Here is a 23,741-nt window from a genome sequence, read left to right as displayed (position 1 = left end):
TCCCTGGAAGTTCTTGAGGCCATTAAATCTTGTAAATCAAACAAAGCTCCAGCAGGAGATGGCCTACTCACTGAGTTTTATAAAACATTTGCTTCACAGCTTTTTTGCCCCACCTGATTGAGATCTCCTGTATCCTCATGCTTGACATAGAAAAGGCCTTTGATCAAGTGGAATCCTTATACATTCAAACCATTCTTCAAGACGTGGGATTTGGATCCAAATTCTTGTCATTGATTAAAGCCTTATACTCCTCCCCTTCAGTGTATTTGTACATAAATGGGTTTTGTACTTCTGATTTTTTGTTATTGAGAGGCACCTGCCAAAGATGCCCTCTTTTACCAGTTATGTTTGCAATTGCCATTGAACCCCTGGCAAATTTCATTAGGCGTTCTAATGCAATCCATGGCCTTACTATTCAAGATACTAATTTTAAAATAAGTTTATTTGCTGATGACATTGTTTTATACTGGGTTGACCTGGTATTCTCTTTGCAGGCATTGTCATCACCTCTAGATAATTTCAGTACTCTCTCAGGCCTTTCGATTAACCTTTCCAAATAATTGCTGTATCCCATAACGGTATCTACCCATACTCAACAATTACTCTGCAATGCTTATCCTTATAAATGGGTCTCCAACACATGGTCCTGCTTAGATACTAACATCCCATTATCCCTTAAGGACTTAATTAGAACCAACTATATTTCAGCTCTCAAACAGTGCGACTCCATTAACCTTTCTTGGCCTGAACAGATCAATTTGTTCAATTCTTTTGTGTTCCCAAAATTATTATTTTTATTTAGGGCACTACCCATAGATCTTTCCTACTCTTTGCTACAAAAATGGTAAAGAACGTTCTCTCAATTCTTATGGCGCTACAAAAAAAACAGGATTCATTTTTCCACAATTACCAGATCGAAACTAAACGGTGGCTTAGCCTTCCCTAATATCAATCTTTATTACAAAGCTACAATTTTAGCAAGTATGACCAAATTATTTTAAACCTTTCCTGAATGGGCTATAATAGAAGAATCTCATTTTGCTCCCTGCAAGTATTTTGAGTTATTGTGGCTCAAGAAGAAAGACCCTGTGGCAATTTATTAATCCCTTTATTAATGCTTTATTGGCAGTCTGGGACACAGAGTGATCTCAACTAGCACCAGGAATCTCTCTTCTCTCCTTTTTGTGCCAGCCCTGGTTTCCACTGGCCTAATTACCTGATTCTTTTCCGAAGTGAAGCAGAGCCTCATTAGTCTATTTGTTTGACTTAATTTCAAAACATAAGTTAAGCTTGAAGCAGCAATTGGACAAAAAAGTCCCATTTTTCCTGCCCCGGTTTGAGTATTTTCAAGTTTTAGTAACCCTGAGATTAAAGGCACCATGTCATGCCTGCTCACAGATTGTGAACGTTTGATAATTCACTCACTGAAATCGAACAAGGGTTTTATTTCTAAACTTTATCAAATTCTGTTAACTTTGGTGAACTCTAAACTAACCTCTTATACCTTTCAGTGGCATAAAGATTGTAAGTTAGCTCTGTCCACCGACCAATGGGACTCTATCTCGGCCTCAGAAGCTCTCCAAACTCAATCATTAAACATTTCTCAACAGACCTACAAATTGTTATCATATTGGTATTGCACTCCCTTAGGTTTTTCACATATTAACAATAGGTCGTTTTCGCACTCACCTCCAGCCGGCGTGATCCCCCTCTTCACCACGCAGGATCTGCGCGGATTTCGCACTAAATGCCGCGGAGCAGCCTTTTGCGCCGGAAACTCCCGTCGCAAAAGCCGCTCAAACGTAAACCGCCAAAAAGCAGTTCCCGTTTGAGCGGCTTTTGCGACGGGAGTTTCCGGCGCAAAAGGCTGCTCCGCGGCATTTAGTGCGAAATCCACGCAGATCCTGCGCGGTGAAGAGGGGGGTCGCGCCGGCTGGAGGTGAGTGCGAAAACGACCATAGTTATTTCCCCTTGTGTTGGAGAAACTGTGGAGTAGTTGCTTCTTATCTTCACTGTTGGTGGGAATGTAAATTTGTCAAAGCCGTTTGGAAAAGAATTCTTTACAGCATCAAAGAAATCACAGATGTGGCTATTCCCTTAAACCCTGATCTTATTTTGCTTAACAATTGGACACTTTATTTAATTTCTTCTTCAAAATGTTCCTTAATAACTGTACTTTTAACAGCTGCTAAAACGGTCATTGCCCACTCCTGGAAATCATCCAAAGGGTTGACCATAGACAAATGGTTTTAGAGGATACGGGACCACATTGTAATGGAAAAAATATCATTAGGCCTAGACCAAACTGATTCAACCCAGGCATACCAGAATTATGTTGCCAAATGGTTTCCTATCCTCGAAAAAATTGACAATGATTCTTATTACACCAATTCTTTTAATAAGCATTCTGTTTATAAACATATCCAGCTGGTTTAATCTTTTGTCGAGATCGCTTTCCGAAGTAATTTTAAAGTATCTTTTCCTCTTCTCCAATTCTATTGTAAGCGAATTATAGGATTTTCTCTTCCATTCTTTTTCTTTGTTACTGTAGTGCTTTATTTTTGGTTTTGTATAATTTATTTTATGTTTTATTTGAGACATATGATGTATAAATTCCGTTGTTTTGTACTGTAAAAACAGGTTATTTTTATAATAAAGATTTAAAGTTTTTTTAAAAACAGTGAAATTGCAGACTTACCATTGTATACTGATTCTTGGCACAAAGACCTGGGGTTCTCTTTAGTGGATTTATAGTGGCATGCCATCTAGTCAACATATGCTCTTTCCAGCAAGTCTGTTAATACTAAACAACAAAGTATTAAAATTATGTCTAGGTGGTATCTTACTCCAGCTAAATTTCACCATATCAATAAAACTTTGTCCCCTTTGTGTTAGAAAGGATATGATGAGATAGGGTCACACATCCACTGTTGGTGGGACTGCAAGCTTACACAACCCTTGTGCCAACAACTGTTGTTAAAATTAAGGATATAACTGGCTATGTAATACCTGACAATACAGAAATGATATTATTGAACCAATGGGTGGATATGTGGGGGTCCCATTTCACAAGTCTGGAAAGACCTTATTACAATTTATTTATTCTTCATACTTATATCTCGCCCGCCCCGCCAAAGCAGTCTCAGGGCGGCTAACAACAATTTAACATCAGACAGTAAAAACAATAAGCAAACAAATGAATAATCTGTTATCAATTAAACAATTAAAATAATTTAAAATAGTTTAAAAATATTAAAACAATTTTTGGTGCTAAAATTGATACAGTACATTCAGTGATGTTGGGCATCTACGTAGTTGGGCTTGAAGGTCAGTTGAAATAGAGTTGTTTTGCAGGCCTTGCGGAACTGGGCAAGGTCCCACAAGGCCCTTATTTCTTCTGGGAGTTGGTTCCACCAGTGGGGGGCCACAATTGAGAAGGTTCTTTATCTGGTAGCCTTCAGTCTCGCCTCCCTTGGCCCAGGGATTGACAGTAGATTCTGCGATCCAGAACTAAGTACCCTCTGGGGAACGTGGAGAGAGACGGTTCCTAAGGTAGTGTTTTCAGCTACACAATACTTTTTTCAGCTACAAGGACATCCATTACTTCCTATTAGAAAATATGAGACTCTCCCACTCTCAAAGACTGGTTTGCCAGAACCTAGTCTCATCTAATAATGGCCAAGATCTTGGACAATATTGCAAATAATGGTCCTTTGACTTATCGCTTTGCATGTTACGAACGCTGGCTTCCAGTACAGGAAAAAATAGGCATATTACTTGGAGAATATAAACCCCCTCATGGACATCAATACTTTCAGTTCTTAAAAATAACTTGGTTGCTCTAACTTTGTTTATTCCCTCTAAGCCATATTTTGGTTCAGCCTAGCTTATCCTGACACATTACTTCTTTATTCAGGATCATTGTCAGCATTGATTAAGCATTCGACTTAGAAGTATTACTGTGTTTTACTGGTGTAAGTTAATGTTTTGTTTTTTCCTCATTATTTTTGTTATGTATGATTATTGAATATAAATAAAAGAAAAAAATTCCTTTTAAAAAAAGAGAGAGAGAAGAGAAACATTAAAATGCTGAAAACCAAGTGGTCTAACCCAGTCTGGAAACCAAACATGGGGGCATGATCAGAAATAACAAGATCTTTATCACAGGCAGTAATTTGGGGCATCAAAGAAGCTGAAAAAAGAAAATCTAACTGGAAACAATTATGATGCACAGAAGAAATAAAAGTATAATTGCTGTCCATTGGATGCAATATATGCCAGTGAGCAATCAAACCTAGACTGATTCCTCACTTAGCTCTTGCCTCTCTTCTGTGTGGGGCTACTCATGGCAGCTCTTTTTCCTAAATTCTGCATTGGCATCTCTGGAGCAGGGCTTTGTGTTCCCTGCTTGCTCCCTGCTCCATATAGTAAGTATTTCTTTATATTACATCATAATCTTTTTCTTGAAAAGAATCCATTTTATGTTCTGGGCCCCAAATAGTATAACTGGCCTGGCTCTAGAGCCAGCAATTGGAGTTTGATCCTGGATACCAATAGAACAGCAACAGTCTCCTCCCCCCACCCACTCCGTATATCCCCTCCTCCTTCATCTGATCTCTTCACGAAAAAGGGCAGGTTATCCTTGCTCTCCCTCTTGATTTATCCCTCCCCCTCATTTCCCAAACCACATGCACACCTTTAGCTCAAATGGTAACTCCTGCTCCAATTTAGAGTAGCTCTGTTGAATATTTAGTTGTTTTTCCTATATTAGAAAAAGAAACGTGTCTGTATTTTGATTTAGTACTGCTACTTTTTGCTTAGGGTTATTCTTCCCCATATTATTGTACCAACTCCCTAAATAAACTCTATTTCTTTTAAATCAGGTGTCTGTCATCCTTTTCTTACTGAAAACTTGCTATTCACGGCCACCTCTTTGGGTAAAAGATCACAGTTTTCTGCACCCTACACAAACAAATTAATTCCCCATGTTGATCTGAATGTTCAGGGGTTTGTGGGGAATATTATAACATCCAAAATTTACCAAGGGGCTGAAACATTGATGTAATACATCTGGAGAATTCACATTTGCGCCTTACACAGTAATCATAATAGTGGCAGAATCAGAGCTTTTCACTACCAAAATAATAAAGTGAGTATTTGGATCTATAATCTCTTGATGAAACTGAAAAGTAACACGCTTTGTGTATCAATATAGCAACATCTTTAGATTGGTTAATATATCAGTAACATATACCTCACCAACCTTACATAAGTAATTCTTATCTTGGCCATTATATGATTTTCTTATTAAAAAGCCACATCAACTTGGAAATAACCTTTTTATACCTATTAGAATCTCTCAGACCATTAATATATTCCGTGATACCAAATTGAACATAAATTTGAAAATAGTATCTCTGCTCCGCAGTGCCCAGTTCCCTAGCCATAGGAAAGTTAGGTATCATATAGAGAACCTTACTATCTATACGGTATGTACTATACATGTGAAGTAAAAGTAATTAAGATGGGCAAAAAAGAGGGGGGAGGAATGTCCCTATGAACCAACTACCACCTGTGCAAAAGAATTATTCCCATCCCTAAACAAAAATATTAAAAAGAAACTTTAAAAAGAAACAAAATAAACATAAAGGAGTATTTCATCAGTTCTACTGTCAACCCAACCTCTTCCCTCCCCTAATCTGTGGGAGAGCAGCAAAGGGTAGCTGTCAAACTCACTCTGGTGACAGCAACCATTTTGTGGCAATGACAGAGAGCAAGACCATTTGGCCACTCCAGTTATGGTGCAGAAGGACAGCAGTGATAGATTTCTATCCAAGAGAGAAACTGATTCATTCTTAGTGTTGGGCACACAGGAGACTGCCGGGAAAACCGGCATCAGCTCATATCAGTGGCTACACCAACCCCTTGTTGTGAGGAGAGGAAATGTGCATGAAAAAACATTGCTTTCTGAAGAAAACATTAGGGCCCAAACCTGGTTTGAGCCTTTTGCCTAATTATGGCAGCCATTTTATACAGCCACAAACATCTCACAGAGGCGACTCTTATGTGGGTATGTACAGTCTGAAGGATGTGTAGCCTGGCTGTTCTGTCACGTTACAGTATTTTGGAGTGGAGACCCAGGGAGTTCATTGCTCATTTTGGAAAAACACAACTCCCACTTAGATGACAGCAGGTCAACATATCTGTATGAGAATTATTGCCAACTGAATTATGACTCTTAAATTTAGGATTGGGGTTTGTCCAAACCTCCTGATATATCCCTTTTCAAACCAGAGTGAATTTATTTAAATTAATTAGAATGCTAAAAATTGTTTGGCAATACAGAAAGTGTAATGAACAAATGGAAACAAAAGTCAGCATTTGTGCCTGCTATTGATCCAGCAATACAAGTGTTTGAAATGTTGATTTTACAGGATATAGACTTGATGGAACAAACAGAACCAGATATTTCTTTTTATCATCTTTGGAATGGAAGATATTGGACATTTTGGCCAAAGTATTCTTTCATTTATTATTTAGGGTGGGGGAGAGGCTTCATCCATATCTGAAACTTGGCATGATGAACAAAATTGGAGTCCAGTAGCACCTTTAAGACCAACAAAGTTTTATTCAGAATGTAAGCTTTCTTTTGCATGCCACACTTCATCAGACAAAAGACCAACACAGCTGCCCACTTGAATCTATTGGCATGGTGAAGTCACCTGAGAAGCAGTGGTAACTAGCCTGCCACACATGAGACAGGAACTAAGAAAATATTGTTCCAGGGCCTGGATGCAGCCTTAATTGGCTGTCTTTGCTGGAGTGAAAATAATTGATTGTCTTTGCTGTAGTGAAGTCCACATTGTATCCTAAGGATCACTGCTTGGTGCACTTTCTCAAGAAGTTCCAAACTACAGTAGATCAGCCCATGTGTGTTCCGTCAGTTGTGCTGCATCAGGGATTGCATAGAACTGAGCCTTATCATAGAATGAGAGTGGTTAAGCATGCATGTTTTCATACTTTGAGGGGGAAACAGCAAACCAAAATTCTGTGCTGTGCTGTGATATTCCTTCTTCAATAAAAGAGCTGAAAAATATAAATCGTACAGACTAAATGGATCGTTATATATATTGTTGTGTAGTATATATATTGTTGTGTAAGTGCTTAACCACTCTCATTCTATGATAAGGCTCAGTTCTATGCAATCCCTGATGCAGCACAACTGACGGAACACACATGGGCTGATCTACTGTAGTTTGGAACTTCTTGGCTGTTTCTGCCAGTTATAGGAGGAGATAAGAAGCTAGGACAGATTACTTGAATATCATTCAAAACTCTCACATTTTAAGTAGACCTATGATTGTTATGGTTGTGAATTTTGTGCCCAACACTGCATGCTGTTGCATTTGCTGGTATAGCAAATTCATCATGAGAATGAGCTGGGGTCCAAGAAATACCGTATTTTTCGGTCCATAAGGCGCTCCGGGCTATAGGACGCACCTTCCTCCTGGGGGGAGGCACTTGCGAAGTGCTGGGTTTGCGGAGGGGGCGGGTGCTTTCTCCGTGCCTGTCTGCCTGGCTCCAGCTCTGATGCTTAAAGCAAGCGACGGGATTGGAGGGCGGAGGGAGCGATCCTGGCGCTTGTTGTAAGTGTCAGAGCTGGAGCCAGGCAGACAGGCACGGAGGAAGCACGCTGCCCCCTCCGCAGCCGGCACTCGCGAAGCGCTGGGCTTGCGGTGGGGGCAGCGTGGAGCGATCCCAGCGCTTGCTGGAAGCAGAGCTGGAGCCAGGCAGGCAGGCGCGGGGGAAGCGCCAGGATCGGAGGCGGAGGCAGCGGATTCCCCCCCCCCCCCGGAGGAAGGTACGTCCTATTGTCCCTTCGCTCCATAAGATGCATACACTTCCCCCCTTTTTTTGGGGGGGGGGAAGTGCGTCGTATGGTCCGAAAAATACGGTATTCTTTTCCTATCTCATCACTGTTACAGGGTCATTTGGTGGCCTTAAACAAGTTGTTTTCTTTCAATCCTGGTGTACACCATTAAGAAAATAACAGTGGCCTATATCAGAGGTCTGTTATAGGGCTTACACTGATTGTGTGTGATGTATTCTGAGCCCTGTCATACAGAAATATTGTGCCTAGACATTCAGTATGTCAGAGAAGATACTAAATACTTTTGTAGATCACTGCTGTGGGTGAAGAACAAGCTAGGTATTCTCACCTTACCTGAGCCCACCACTTGAAAGTGATAAGGACTACTTAATTTGTACATACAGGCCTGAATTCTTTTTTCAGAATTACAGTGAACTTGATACTAGCTCTACTGTGCAGTGCCTTTGTGTGTATCCTTAATAATCATTCACAGTCAAAACTTAATATGGTATATTTTGATATTCAGGAAAAAATAGTTCTATTTTCACTTTCTGCGCTTTTAAAACTTGTGGATTTTTATTTTTAAGTTTTGGCAATGGTAGAAAATTGTCCCATGTTGTTCTATATATCAGTAACATGATTGTTGTCTTCCTTTTCAGGGGTCCATTCAGCGTTGTACGGCGATGTATCAACAGAGAGACTGGACAACAGTTTGCTGTAAAGATTGTCGATGTGGCAAAGTTCACTTCAAGTCCAGGATTAAGTACAGAAGGTAAAAGTTACCTTTTTTGGTTGCATGTTATCCATTGTCATCCATTTGTTTACAAAGAAAACAAACAGAATATAGTTAGTTTCCTTTAAATTAGAAATGAAAATTGCTATATGTTGATTTTGGTCATTATTGAGAGATCCATTCAGTAGCCTATGTTACATTGTTCTCCCCTCTTCCCCCTCCACTCTCCTCTCTCTCTCTCTCCACCCCCCCCCCCCGAGCTGATATTTTGTATACTGAAATTTTGTCTTTCTGACAGGCCTATAGCTAGGATTTTAAAATTTTGGGGGTACTGAGCAGTTTCCCCAATCTGCTGCTGCCGGGACAAAGGGAGTCAAAGAGGAAGATTGTGGTGAAAGGGGGTGCCACTCTTCAGCCAGTCAGCTTGAGCCTCCCTCAGCTAAGGCACAACTGGGGATCCAGATGGTTCTGGTGAGCAGTTCCAGGCAGGCAGGTGCAGTGCCCAGGAGCCCCGTCAAGCATCATTGGGGCCAGCCAGCAAGACCAGTGGTGAGGTGGCAGCGGGGGTGCTGCCAGCCTTCTTTTTGTGCAGCCTTCTTCTGGTGTGACCCACAGCCTTCTCTCCTCACTGCCACTTGTTGGCTGCCCTCTCCCCTGCCTGGGATTCAAATCATGCGGGAGGGGAGGTCAGCGGCTGCTCCTGCCACCCCTCCTGCGTGATTTGAATTGCAATCGAGGGAGGGGCAGCCGCAAGTGGTGGTGGGGAGGGAAGGCCACAGGTTGTGGACAGGCAGCACCCCCACCCCCACGTGATTGGAATGGTGGAGGAGGGAGCAGGCGGCCCTCAAGCCATGGCTGTGGTGGTGGCAAAGAAGGATGGTAGCAGGTTGAGGACCCTGAGGAAGTTGGGGGCCCCCACAGGCAGGACCCCCACAGGCCTCCACACTGTGGCTATGGGCTTGCCTTCTGAACTATAGCTTGAATATTGCAGCTGATTGAGTCTTTAGATTTTTTCATATTCATATTATTACTCTAATAGCATATCTAGTAAGTAGATACATTTACTTACAGCTTGTCAAGTTGAACTTTTGCTTTCTTCTCCCTAATTTTTTTCCGTCATGTTACTTGTCACACAGCTTCATTCCCTCATATCTTCCTTGACATTGGCAGTCCTAGCAACTGGACAAAGCCTAAGTCTGAAAATAATCTTGGCTCTTCTTAAGTAACTTTGCTTAAGCAACTTCATTAATTAATATGAAGGTTTCAAAGTGGGATTGATCTTTCTCTGACGCAGAAGACATCTTGGTGGGTGATTCCCATCATCCACTCAGGGAGGCAGGAACAACTTTTTTCTCTCCTTCCTATCTCTGCTGTGGGAATTACCCATCCTTGAGTTCTTTTCCTGTCTCCTCAGCGGGAGCAGTTAGAGAGTAGGATGTCCTGCTTCTGTTTTTTATTTCTCTTATTATTATTCTTTCATTAACTCTTAACTTTTTCCCTTGACTTTACTGGATCTTTTTTCCTACTGACTCAAGTTTCCTTTCTCAACTCCCTGGCTCAGGGAAAGAAAAGAGCAAAAACAGAGTTCCTTAAAGGAATGGCAACCAGTTCAGATTGTCGGCTTGAATAGCTCCTCTTTTGGCTGCTCAAGCCATGGTTCATTGGGAGGTCAGCGACACTTTCCTTTCTGAAGTAGTGTTGGAGGGCTCTGCTCATGTCGGGAGCTGAAGAATCTTCGGATTGGGCAGGCAACAACCCTAACAGGACAGCATTGGCTGCAGTAGATAAGGTACCCAAACAGGAGTTGGGTTTCGCTGAGCAGTGGCAAGCAGCCAGTCCTGGGTAGATCATGCATGTGATTTCAAGTAGCTGAGTAGTTGCTGGTGGTCCTCCATCAGAGGCCAAATCAACCCTGGAAGGGGCCCTGTCATCTTACCTTGTGGAAACTCAAGTTTACAGGCTAACAAGACTGTTGTAGTTGCCTGGCAACAGCCTTTGAGGGAATCAATTTATCTAAAGCTACAGGTGCTCCTTTTATCATTGTGGTGGATTTTAACCCTCCAATGTATTATTTTCAGATTTCATACTTTTATGAAAACCTGAGGCTTTTTTCAGGTTTGTAGAAAGATCTGCCTTGTCTGTTCATGGCTCCAGTCTCCAGATTTAAGTATCCAGAGATCTGCCCATGTTGAGAATTAGATATATTAACACATGGGGAACCTGCAATAATTTGTGGGAAATCATTTCATTTTCTCCTGTCTCCCTTCCTTACATTATTTCCTCTTTCTTTCTGGCAGCACCCATATTTATTTATTTACATTATTTGTAGTCTGCTTTTTTCACAGGGACTCGGGGTGGATTAAACATAGTGAGTCAGTGCAGTCAACAAAATGGGATGTTCAATAAGCAATGCATTAGAAGTTTGGAATCACCAAAAGGAACTGAAGCATATCATAAGGATTAGCATGACACGTAACTGATTAGCATGACACATTAACCAGTCCCTAATTATTTATCTAAGTAAATTTGTGAACCACAAAGAGGCACATAAAAGGCCCCTTGAATAATTCAATTTTACATAGTTTGTGGGAAGTCAGGACTGGGAGCTTTTCTGACCTCCTTGGGCAGACCATTCTGTAAGGTAGGAGCCACAAAACAGAGAAGATGTGTGTACAGCCACTTGCTAATTTTGCCGATTTGCAGGTTGGCACCCACAGAGGCCCCTGCATTAATGACAGAGTATGGGACAGAGGTGGTCCTGCAGAGGATCTCAGATCATGAATGACTTTGTATGTGATACTTTAAAGCCAATGCTTTAAATTGAATCATAGAATCATAGAGTTGGAAGGGACCTCTAGTCCAAACCCTGTACAATGCAGGAAATTCATAGATACCCCCCCACACACACACATCCTCAGTGACCCCTGCTCTATGCCCAGAAAATGGCAAAAATCTCCAGGATCCCTTGATGAGCCTGGTAACAAATAGGCAGCTAATGGAGTATCTGCAGAATAAAGCTAGATCCGCTATAACCCCAAGGTTCTTAACTGAATGAGGGTTAATTGAACTCAGAGGTGTGGAGAACAATGTCATTCAATAATTTGACCTTTCCAACTAGCATTACCTGTGTTTTTTCAAGGTTTAGTTTCAGTTTGTTCACAGTTAACCACAGCAGACAGGCAGTGATTCGGGACCTCTACCACATCACCAAGAGATTTGATAAGGGTATAGAGCTGAGTATGGTCAGGACATTGACAGCAAGTCCCAAAACTACAAATGATTTGTCTTAAGGGCTTTACAGAGAGATTAATAAGCATGGGGGCTAGAACTAAACTCTGTGGAACCTCATGAGATAGGTCCCACACTGCTTACAATTAGTTTCTAATAGCAGCCTTTTGAGTCTGATCTGTGAGGAGTGATTTGAACCAGTTCAGTGTCCATATTCTGATACCTATTTCTGCCTCAACAAGATGGCATGATCTACTTCAGATAAATCCAGTAAGAGCAACAGAGAGGCTTGTCCTTTGTCCGCACTCAGATAAATGTCATCAGCTAAAGCTAGCAGAGCTGTCTCCGTCCCATATCTTGGCCTGAAACCAGACTAGAAGTCTAGAGCAGATGAGTTATCCAAGAAGATTTGGAGTTGCTTTGCTAGTGTGCTCTTGAATCACTTCATCCAGAAAGGGTAGATTAGAGACTTTGTGATAATTGACCACATTATTTTTCCTGTAGGAATTTTTTTTTTAAAAAAAGTAGTGGACAAATAACTGCCCCTTTGAATGGCTGAGGGAAGGTTCCCTGAGTTAATGACCTATTGCCTTTCTACTCATCAACCAACTTTCCTTTTGTTTGCCCCTCTACCAGATTTCAGCTTTATTTATTATTTATTTACTATCTTTATATGTTTATCAACAGTGGGAACCCAAAGCAGCTTTCTTCTCCACTTTATCCTCACAACACTGTGAGGTAGGCTAGGCTAAGGATGTGTAACTGGCCCTAGGTCACCAAGCAGATTTCCATAGCAGAATGGGTATTTGAACCTGAGTCTCCCAGATCCTAGTGTTATACTTTAACCACTAACAGCTCTCCCTTCATCTCTTTTCATAGCAGCCTCTCCTTTGGGAAAATCTATCCAAGGTGCAGAAGTGATACAAATTCTGTGACATTGATAGTCACTGCCCCACTTGGATGAGTTTTATAAATTGCTTGTTAGCAAGTTGCCTAGTGGTTGTAGCTAGGTGTGGCCCCAGTGAAGCCTCCCTCCAGGGCAGGGCGGGGTGGCAGTAGTAGACTGGAAGGCCAAAATAGCCCTGGAAAAAGGCCTGCCCCTCCCTCTGTCTTTTACTGACAGAAACCATCTTTGAAAGTCTAGAGATATTGTGGTTGCCTAGAAACACCCACAATGGCCACTTTTAAGATGTTTTGTCATGTCATTAGAGGACCAGGGAGGGCCTCTACTGGCTACCCCTACCCCTCCGTTCTACTTATTAGCAAACTCCTTCTGTCTGTGACCGAAAAGATGTGAGGAGCCAGGCAGTATAACAACAACAGGTTTATTATAAGTGCTCAAAAACAATTAAGTGGTTTGTAAAGATTTTTAGTGCAACAGTGAATATGAAAACAGTAAAGGTTGGTACAAAGAAATTAAACCTTCCATAGCTAACTACATGTTCCCTTCCTCTAATTCCAGTTGACTCACTCAACCTCTTTGGATGAGGAATCTCTCCTCAGCTGCATCCTTCTCCAGCCCAGCCCTTCTCAAAAAGAACCTTTCTCCTGCAACCTCTCTAGAAAGAACCCTCTCTAGCTGGCCTTTTATTGTTTCCTTCCAGATCCCACCTTGCTGGGCTAGTTTTGCCTCCAGCACTGCTGCCCACCCAATCAAAGGGACAGAAGGGATCCTGGGAAATGTATTCCTGGTAGCTACTTTAACACAGGCTTCCCTGGAGCCTGTAGGCCTCACTAGACCAAGGATCATGACAGGTTCTATAATTTTTAATTCCCAATTTATTCATTTCATATATCAGGTTTTTCTTCAAATTTGGGGTTTTCTCAGATTTGTAGAAAGATTTGTCTTGTTTGTTCATGGTCTCAGTCTCTGGATTAAAACATCCACACGTGGGACCATGTTGGTAATTAGATATATTGGTGATGATATGATGCAGTGAATAAGTCTAAGACACTAACATTTTAAATTGTAACACAAATATGTAATGTTCACAGTTCTGAATGGACCGGTTTGTTGATGGTAAATTTGGAGCTGTAGTTTCTGGACTTTAAATTACATACAGAAACAGAGCCTTGACTGCTGTGTGCTCTCAGTTAACCCCTCCACAGAATATTTGATTTCTGTAGCATGACAAAGGCTGGATAAATAGGTGTATTCATCTTCTTCGTGGTCTCTGTGCATCACACTGATGGGAGCAGGCGCCGGCGCCGATCTCCGTCGGTAAACTTCAAAGCTGCGGATTTCCGCGCCACCGTCCCAGTGCGCATGCCCAGCAGCCCCACTGCGCATGCGCACCAGGACGGTAGCGGACATCCCGCCAGTTCTCTTCTGACCGCCGCGCTGATCGGTTGATCTCCTTCGCTACGGTCGGTGAACTTGCGTTTCTTTTACGGATAGTGTATATAGTTAGTTATATAGTTAGCTAGTTTTAGTAGTTTAGTGTTAGGTTTATTTGGGAGAGTGGGGTGTGTTTTTTTCCGCCCTTCGGGGGGGAATCCCCCTCTCCCCCTTTTTTCGCGTCCGCCATTTGCCTCTCCTCGCATGGAAAGGCGGTGGGGGTTTTTTCGCCGCTGCTCCTCGTGCGGGAGCAAAATTGCCCCACCTGACGGACACTCTTTGTGCTTGCTGTGCCTGGGAGAGAGGCATAAGACTGATTCCTGTCAGCACTGTGCCAAGTTTTCACGGCAGACGAGAAGGAACAGAGCGGCGTGTCTTGCAGCGGCCCTCATGGAACGCGCACTTTCTCCCCGCGCCGACCAGGCTGAGCCTCCGACAGGTCAGACGGACCAGTCGACACCGAAGCCCACCGATACCGATCAGCCTACCGATGCTGATCGCTCGCGGAAGCGCTCGGGCTCGGCGCTGACTTCAGAGTCCTCAGTGCCAGCTAAGAGGCAGAAAGAGGACAAAGGGATGCCTTCGGAGAAGGGGAAGAAGCATAAGAAGTCTGAGAAATCGCACCTTAGTCAATCGGCGTCTCAGTCATCCCCTGCATCCCCATCGGACCCGACCGCGCCGGTCGTTCCGCCTCTGAAGCTCTTCGCCTCGCCGATTCGCAGGCAGAGCCCCCAACTGGCGTCGATGTCGACCCAGTTAGTGATCTCATCGGATTCGGAGATCGAGCCAGCGCAGCGCACCGGTACCGAAGAAAGTCCACGGCACCGGTCAACATCCCGGGCTCGAAGTCCTTCCGATCGGCATCGAGACCAGCATCGGGACCGATCCTCCAGTAGCCGTTCTCCTCGCTACCGGGAGGAAGATCGCTCGCCTCGCCTTTCCGCCACGCAGATTCCCTGGGACCAGAGGCAGTGGCAATATCTGTACGGGGCTTATCCACCTTTCCCTTGGCTCACTCAACGACAGAAGGACTGGGACCAGACCTCGGCTACATCGTATCGATCCCGAACCTCCTATCGGACCCAACGGAATACCCCGTCGGCATCGGCATCGAAGCCTCCAGAAGAGGGAAAGCCAACGCGCCAAGATGAGCGAGAACAACGCACCCCTCAGCCGAAGCCCGACGCTGTGAAGCGAGCCCCGACCCCTCGACATACACCGGAGCTTTCTGACTCCCCGGAGTCCTCGCCTCGGTCGTTTGATGGTTCCTCCCCGGAAAGAGAGGCTTCTTCTCGGGGTGAACCGTCCCCACCGGTGAAGACTTCGGATGAACAGCCCATCTCTCCTTCAGAGGATCTAAAATCCTACGGGGACCTCATCAAAAGGATGGCCCAAACGCTCTCACTACCCACGATCCAGTCTCAGCCGGTAGTGACAGACACGGTCTTTGACATTGTTCAGCAGGACACTTCTACGGCAGTGGCCCTACCCCTCACAAATGTCATGTTACAGACCGCTAAGTCCTCCTGGGACAAGCCTGCATCCACGCCTGTCTCCTCTCGCAGGCTGGATCATATGTACAGGATTCAAGAGGCCTCAGCTGAGTTCCTGTACGTCCACCCAAAGCCGAACTCGGTGGTAGTGTCTTCTTCGTCGAAGGCTAAGAAGACGCATTCCACACCACCCGGCAAGGAGGGCAGGAAGTTGGATGCCCTGGGCAGGAGACTATATTCTAATGGCTCTCTGGGCATGAAAATAGCAAACTACGCGGCCTGCTTTGGCAGGTATCAATACGCGCTATGGGACCAAGTCTCCTCCATTCTGAACTCCATCCCGGAGCAGAGCAAGGTGGCCCTCAGGAAACTTCAGAGGGAGGGCATGATTCTAGCTAAGCAGCAGTTAAACGCCGCAAAGCATTCTGGGGACACGTGTGCCAAGGCTTTAACTACCGCCGTATCCCTGAGAAGGCATTCCTGGCTGAGGTCTACAGCGCTTCAACCGGATACGCAGGCGTACGTAGAAGATCTTCCGTTCGATGGCACTGGCTTGTTCAGTTCAACCACGGACTCAGTCCTCCAGGAACTTGATAAGAGTATCAAGACATCAAGAAACCTGGGGGTCTCGGGGTCGCGCACCCAGACCAAGAAGCAGTGGCCTAAGACTTGGCAGAAGAAGTCTTTCTCCAAGTCTCCAGATAGACAATGGCGTACAAAACAGACGTCTTTTTCGAGGCCACCCTACCAAGGCAAGCCAAAGTACTCCCCGCCTTCCACCCAAACTTCCCGCCAGAAGGGTGCGAAGCAGCACAAGCAGGGTCTTTGACTCCCCTCTTGCAAGCAACTTAAGGGACCACCAGGCTACCCGCCTCTCCAAGTTCTTTCCTGCCTGGTCCCTTATTACCTCGGACCTTTGGGTTTTATCCATAATCCGGTGGGGTTATGGAATAGAGTTCCACCATCCCCCTCCTACCCCGACATTCGTCTCCACCGCACCATCGCAGACCCTTCGGGACGAAGTCCAATCCCTCCTCCACAAACAGGTGATCGAGCCGGTCCCAGAGATCCAGAGGGGCCAAGGCTTCTACTCCCGCTATTTTGCGGTCCCCAAGCGGGATGGGGGCCTCCGGCCTATTATGGACCTGAGAGCTTTGAACGTCTTTGTGAGGTGCGACAAGTTCCGGATGACCTCGCTCCCCCACATTCTTCCTCTTCTAGGGCAAGGGGACTGGATGGCGACGTTAGACCTGAGGGACGCATACTTCCACATCTCCATCCTTCCTCGTCATCGGAAGTTCTTGCGCTTCACAGTGGGAGGCGACCACTTCCAATACCGTGCGCTCCCCTTTGGGCTATGTACGGCCCCGAGGGTGTTCACCAAGACAATGGTGGTCATAGCCGCCCACCTACGTCTGAAAGGCATCGTACTTTTCCCGTACATAGACGATTGGCTGCTGGTGGCACAATCAAGAGCGGAACTGTTGCGGCATATCTCCATCACCCTGGACTTGGTGAGGGATCTGGGACTGCAGATCAATGAAAAGAAGTCCCATTTGCACCCATCCCAACGGGTGCAGTTTATAGGGGCAATCATAGACACTCGAGTCTGCAGAGCGTTTCTCCCTCCAGACCGGGCAGACGCCATAGTCACGATGATCTCGGCCCTTCTACGGAACCCGACGGTCTCCGCTCGGTGGCTGCAGCGCCTCCTGGGTCTGATGGTGGCGACAACATCTGTCATCACCTTTGCACGGCTGCACATGCGTCCCTTGCAGCTCTGGTTCCTCAGGAGCTTCCGCTGCAATATCGAGGCGCCTTCCAGACTGCTAACAGTGCCGAGGGAGGTGCTGTCGTCCCTCGGTTGGTGGGGGCTGAGAAGTCGACTGATGGAGGGGGCACCCTTCCACAGACCGGAGCCGGACCTCACTCTCACCACGGATGCCTCCCTGTGGGGCTGGGGGGCCCACCTGGGGGGCCTGTGTGTGGGAGACCGCTGGCCAAGTCTCCAAGCGCGCCAGCACATAAACTTCCTAGAATTGCTGGCCATCTTCCATGCCATCCGCTCGTTCATGCCGCTACTGAAGGGCAGGTCGGTCGCGGTGATGACGGACAATACAACAGCAATGGCGTATATCAACAGGCAAGGCGGGACGGTATCCCGCAGACTGTGTTACCTAGCTATTTCAATCTGGGACCTGTGCAGCTCCCTGGGGATCTTCTTGCTGGCAACCCACCTTCCGGGAGACCGGAACGTACAGGCGGACTTCCTCAGCCGGGGGGGTGCCCCACTTCACGAGTGGGAACTCAACTGGGACTTTTTGAGACCGGTCTTCCTGAACTGGGGGACCCCGGAACTGGACGTTTTTGCCACCCGGCACAACAAGAAGTGCGCCCTGTTCTGTTGCAGGGGCGGTGTGGATCCCCTGGCGTTGGGGGACGGCCTGCTGGTGCCTTGGAAGTACCACTCGGTATACCTCTTTCCCCCCATCCCGCTCCTGACCAAGGTGGTGCAGAAGCTTCTGCGGGAACGCCCGCGGGGGGTGCTGGTGACGCCGTGGTGGCCCAGGCAGCAGTGGTTCCCCCTGGCTCTGCGCCTGTCAAACGGAGTCTACTACCAGTTTCCACAGGTCCAGAACCTCCTGCTCTCACATCAAGGACGGATCTTTCACCACGACGTTCCCCATCTGCGCCTCACAGCGTGGCGCTTGGAGCCTCCGGATTCTCCGACAGGGTGCAGTCCGTACTGCTGAACTGCAGGAAATCCTCGACAAGGCGATCCTACGCCTTCAAGTGGGCCAAGTTCGCGGACTTCGCACTGGGCCGTTCGGCGGACCCTAGGTCTGCAGGGTTGCCGGTAATACTTGATTTTCTCCTCTCACTCCTGGACAAAGGTCTCGCACCATCTTCGGTGCGGGTCTATCTAGCTGCCATCTCGTCTGAACATGTGAGGATTGATGGCCACTCGCCCTTCACTCATCCTGATGTTAAGAGGTTCCTTAGGGGTATGGCACGGCTGTACCCAGCGGTGCGGACGCCTACCCCGGCTTGGGATCTTCCCTTGGTCCTGAAGGCTTTGTCGGGCAAGCCTTTTGAACCGATGGCTACCTGCTCGGCTCACCTCTTGGCGTGGAAGACGGCCTTCCTGGTGGCAATCACCTCCGCCAGGCGGGTGGGAGAGTTGGCGACCTTGAGGTGTGATTCCCCGTACCTGAATTTCTCTGCTGAAGGGGTGTTGTTGAGACCTGACATCACCTTCTTGCCTAAGGTGATCTCACCCTTTCACCTTAACACGGACATTTTTCTGCCGGTCTATTTCCCCTCGCCGGCTAATGACTCCGAACGCCGTCTCCATGCACTTGATGTGAAGAGGGCCCTTTCCTTCTATCTACATCGTACAGGGCCCTCGCGTAAGGACCCGAGACTTTTTGTGTCCTATGCTGCATCCTCCATGGGACAGCGCATATCTTCGCAACGCTTGTCGAAATGGATCACAGGGACCATACGCCTGTGCTATCTACTTCGGAAGACGCCTCTCCCGGGTCCCCTGCGGGCCCACTCGACACGGGCGATTGCTACCTCGGAGGCGTTTATGAAGGGAGTTCCCCTGCAAGACATCTGCAGGGCCGCCACGTGGTCTTCGGCACACACCTTCGTGGCACACTATGCCCTGGACTTGCGGTGTCGACAAGCTTCTTCTGTGGGCCGGGCAGTACTGCAGTCGGTTTCTTCCTGATGGACCGTTGCACCCTCCGCCAGGTAGGCCTTGAGCTTGTTAATCTCCCATCAGTGTGATGCACAGAGACCACGAAGAAGATAAACAGGTTTCCTACCTGTAACTGATGATCTTCGAGTGGTCATCTGTGCATTCACACTACCCGCCCGCCTTCCCCGCTGCGAACGGTCCCTCCTGGGGGCTACCGCGGCGGCCAGAAGGAACTGGCGGGATGTCCGCTGCCGTCCTGGTGCGCATGCGCAGTGGGGCTGCTGGGCATGCGCACTGGGACGGTGGTGCGGAAATCCGCAGCTTTGAAGTTTACCGACGGAGATCGGCGCCGGCGCCTACTCCCATCAGTGTGAATGCACAGATGACCACTCGAAGATCATCAGTTACAGGTAGGAAACCTGTTTTTCCTCTCTGTGTTGGAATTATTATTAGTCAATAAATCCGTTCTGTTAATCTTTTGTGCTATGGTTGTTATTGTTAAGCTGATACCAGAGAATCCAAGATATGAAGTAAATGGGTGCTGTGGAAGCACAGTCCTGAACAAGGCAGCCTTTGAACTGATCCATTACAGAAACTTTTGTAGTTTTAATTGAGGAATAGTAGCTTGGATCCCACCTAGAATACAAGTGCAAGGAATGGATGGTTTTTGTCTTTTTCCACCTTCTGCAAGGAGACTTAATTCTCCCAAGCTATTTCTGGGGATCTCTTAAGTATAGGATTTCAGAGAGCATCTGGAGCTGCTACAGAACTAGGAATTAGAAGTATTTGTGATCCTAAAAGATATTCATGCAGACATTGGACATGCAGTATTGGAAGAATTTACATGTGAAAAAATTGCATATGAAAAAATGACCATATGGAGTTTCAAATTGCTTCTCATGGTGGCTGCCTCCTTTTAGTATGGCTGTTTTGTCTACAGCTTCTAGAAGCTTCTTGAATCCTAGACCAGTGTTTCCCATTTGCAGGGTCGAGACCCGGTACCGGGCCACTGAAGCCTCACTACTGGGTCACAAGAAAAGCCAAAGCTAGCCCCGCCCTGTCTCTGTGTTGTGCAGAGAACCTTCCTTCTCCCCCACTCCCAGTGTTTGAGCGAAAAGCTAGCATCCACTGGCACTTTAGACCCATGAAGTGTTCCTTCAAGGTATGAGCTTTCATGTGTCTAGCAGTATGTTCTTTTGGAGAGATTTCCCCAGAGGCCTGGGTGGCAAAGAAGGGTGTGTGTGTTTTTTCAGCCAAGAGGGATGGGGAGTGAGCATTCCAGTAGCTATATTTTTACCAAACGGCCCCTGGGCAGAATTTTTGCTGGCTGGGGTCATCTGATGGTGAGGAAGGCTTTTTTTTTTCTTTGCCCCCTCCCCTCTTTCTTTCTTTCTTTCTTTCTTTCTTTCTTTCTTTCTTTCTTTCTTTCTTTCTTTCTTTCTTTCTTCCTTCCTTTTTTTTCCTTTTCCCTTTCTTTCTTTCCTTCCATTTTTACTGGATGAAACTTTTCTGTTCATCATACTGTTGTTGCAGATATAGATCTGCCAATGAAAAGTTGGCACCCCCAGTTGTAGCCAGCTGGCCTTTCTATGCGATTTTTGCGTGAGTGAGTGAGAGTAAGAGGTGTGGGGCAGAGAGATCATTGGAGATTACTGCGGTATATCTCAACAGCACTGGAAGAGATGATACTATGAACCTGGCACCATTTTACTGGTTCTGCTTTCTGACACCAAAATTAAACTCCTCCTGTAGATATTAAAAAGGATGAAAGTAGTTCACTGGCTAAGTATCTGCACAACAGGTTGCTTTTAAAGGCATGGGAAACACAGCTTGTAAAAAGCTGCAAGCCCCTCATAAATATCCTTTTTGGGATAACTGCAGAAAAGCTTGTATGAAGTTCATATAATTTGAAATTTATTCATTAATTTTAGTACAATTCTCTGCTTCCTTTCACAGCAATTTCCCCGTGTTTCAAACAAAGAAAAGTATGAAAAATAGCTGTCAAAAGATTTTCTTGAAACCAAGCAAGCTTGGTTGTAGCTTGAGGCAGGGTTTCAGTAGTAGCAGCTGAAGGAAGGGCCTAATAAATGTGTCAGCATATTTTGAGGTAGAGCAGCTGCCAGGGCCCAGTGTGGGTGGTACACAGTGCTGGCATTCCGATGGCAATGGCAGCAGCACTCCCAACTGCATACACTGGCCAAGTGCTGTTGAGGAAGCGATGTGTAAGTGGTGCAGGCAATTGAACATGGGCTTTAGGAGTGCTTGCAAGCTGGAGAAGAATACACAAACAGATAGGCGCATGCAGGTGTGGAGGTGAAAAGAGAACCGCCCACTTTCCACCCCCATTTTGGCTCAGCATGAGTTTCAGAGAGATTTTTCTGAAAATGAATTTACTTCCGAAGAATAGGCAGGTTTGGGGGAGTGCCCTGGAAATGGCATCACAGGAAAAGGTGGAGTTTTGGTTCAGTGTGCCCCAGAAGTGACATCACTTGGTCCTTGACACCACAGGAAATTACATAATTCTTGTCTCCTGGCTCCACCCCCAAATTTTAGTGGGCCACGAAGGAGAAGTGTAAAAATAACCAGGCCACGGGAAAGAAAAGTTTGGGAAACCCTGCCCTAGATGATTGCTGTGACATGGTGACAGGAGGCTTCTCTGAAAATAAGGAAGTTGTTGCAGGTGAAGAGATCATTATGCAGTGGCTATTTGTATGCATCAGCCCTAAGTGACCCTTTAATCATGTGTTAACAGATTTTAATAATGTGTAGCATTTAACGTGCTCAGTTGGCTCCACGTTGTATGATTTAGTTAAAAACATGCTTTTTAAATGAACTTTTAACAAAGTAGATTTTGTGAAAAAGATAAGTTTTCTGATTTAAATTTTCAGAGACACCAGCAATAAATGTAGCATTATTCTTTTGTCTATAATTTGATGAAATCTTAAGGGTACTTTTTTATGGGGAAAGGAATATATTCCATTAGACACATGTCAATGAACAGTGATTTTTAAAACTTGAGTAAAAGGATTGTGTACACTTCAGTTATGCTGTAGTTTATTTCTAGGGTTGCCCAGTCTGTGTTGGAAAATACCTGGAGATTTTGGAGGTTGATCCGGAAGAGGGCTTTGGGGAGGGTGCCTCAGCATGGTACAAAACTTGAGTAAAAGGATTGTGTACACTTCAGTTATGCTGTAATTTATTTCTAGGATTGCCCAGTCTGTGTTGGAAAATACCTGGAGATTTTGGGGGTCGATCTGGGAGAGGGCTTTGGGGAGGGGCCTCAACATTGTACAATGCCATAGAATCTACTCTTCAAAGCAGCCATTATCTCCAGGGGAGCTGATCTCTGCCAGCTGCAGATCAGTTGTAAAAGCAGGAGATATCCAGGCTCCCCCATCTGTAGGCTAGCAACCGATCTTTTTCTTTAAAATTTATATCCCAATTTCTAATGATTCAAAGAGAATTATATAGATCAATAAAAAAATAAAAATAAAAACAAAACATATTAAAACATCAACACAGATTGGAAAAAACACTACTTTACAACAATTCCAACCATCTCCTCTCCAAACAAAACTCTCAGAACTACATTACTTAAATGCCCTTCTAAATATAGCAGTTTTGCATATTAATTGAAAGGCAGGAGCAGTTTGAACTACTTCTGGAAGCCAGTTACCCTTGATGAATAGTTAGAAGGAATTTATTAGCTGACCTAAGTTTACTAGCAGGATTATACAGGACCCTATCTACTTCCCCCCCCCCCCTCAGAGACTATATTTTCCCTCCATTTTTCTGTCCCTTTACTGACTGAGCAGCCCTGGTATTGTGTATTCTTCTCTCCTGAAGACACTTTGACTGTCTCACCCTGTCAGCAATACATATTAGCTATTTGCTTGGAAGAGGGAAGGGATAGGATTGCCCTTTACCTTAAACTCTCCCTGTTTGATTGGGTAGGGAATGGATTCTTCTTCTGTCTCTAGAAGATCTATCCACTTTCCTTTGGCTTGATTGGGAGTCTTATTCTACTACCCAAACCTGCTTGCCAAACTTTCCGCCAGTTCTCTGTGTTCAAACTGCTCTAAGCTAATGCTGAATTCTGACTGTATTCAGTCATAGCTGAAAACTGACTTTGTCAGCACTAAACCTTTTTCTGTAAGGGCTATTTCCAGATGGTCTCAGTATACCTTAGTTAAGGAAGAACTCTCCTCAGTATACTGCTTTCACAAGACTTTTTTCTACTCAGCTGATGCCAACTAATCAGATTGCCTGGAGCGGCCTGACACTCAAGGCTTTCTGGCTTTGTGAAGAATAAGCAGTCCTGTAGTTGTATTTACAGGACATTTAAGCCTCTTAAGTGTAGTCCTTTGCTGGAG

The 23,741-nt window shown here is 45.4% G+C and overlaps 1 protein-coding gene across 20 annotated transcripts in view; it reads left to right on the top strand.

The window, feature by feature from the left end:
* The window catches only part of CASK (calcium/calmodulin dependent serine protein kinase), a 382,103-nt gene that overhangs the window by 56,474 nt on the left and 301,888 nt on the right, over positions 1-23,741 (top strand). For all 20 annotated transcript variants that reach the window (XM_060234164.1, XM_060234158.1, XM_060234148.1 and 17 more), the window contains exon 2: positions 8,530-8,642. In XM_060234164.1, coding sequence (XP_060090147.1) covers positions 8,530-8,642 — 113 coding nt within the window. The remainder of the gene's footprint in view (positions 1-8,529; positions 8,643-23,741) is intronic.

The sequence above is a fragment of the Heteronotia binoei genome, chromosome 3, assembly GCF_032191835.1.
Source record: "Heteronotia binoei isolate CCM8104 ecotype False Entrance Well chromosome 3, APGP_CSIRO_Hbin_v1, whole genome shotgun sequence".
Lineage (NCBI taxonomy): Eukaryota > Metazoa > Chordata > Lepidosauria > Squamata > Gekkonidae > Heteronotia > Heteronotia binoei.
The sequence above is the reverse complement of the archived record's forward strand: the minus strand, read 5'-3'. Positions and strand labels throughout refer to the sequence as shown.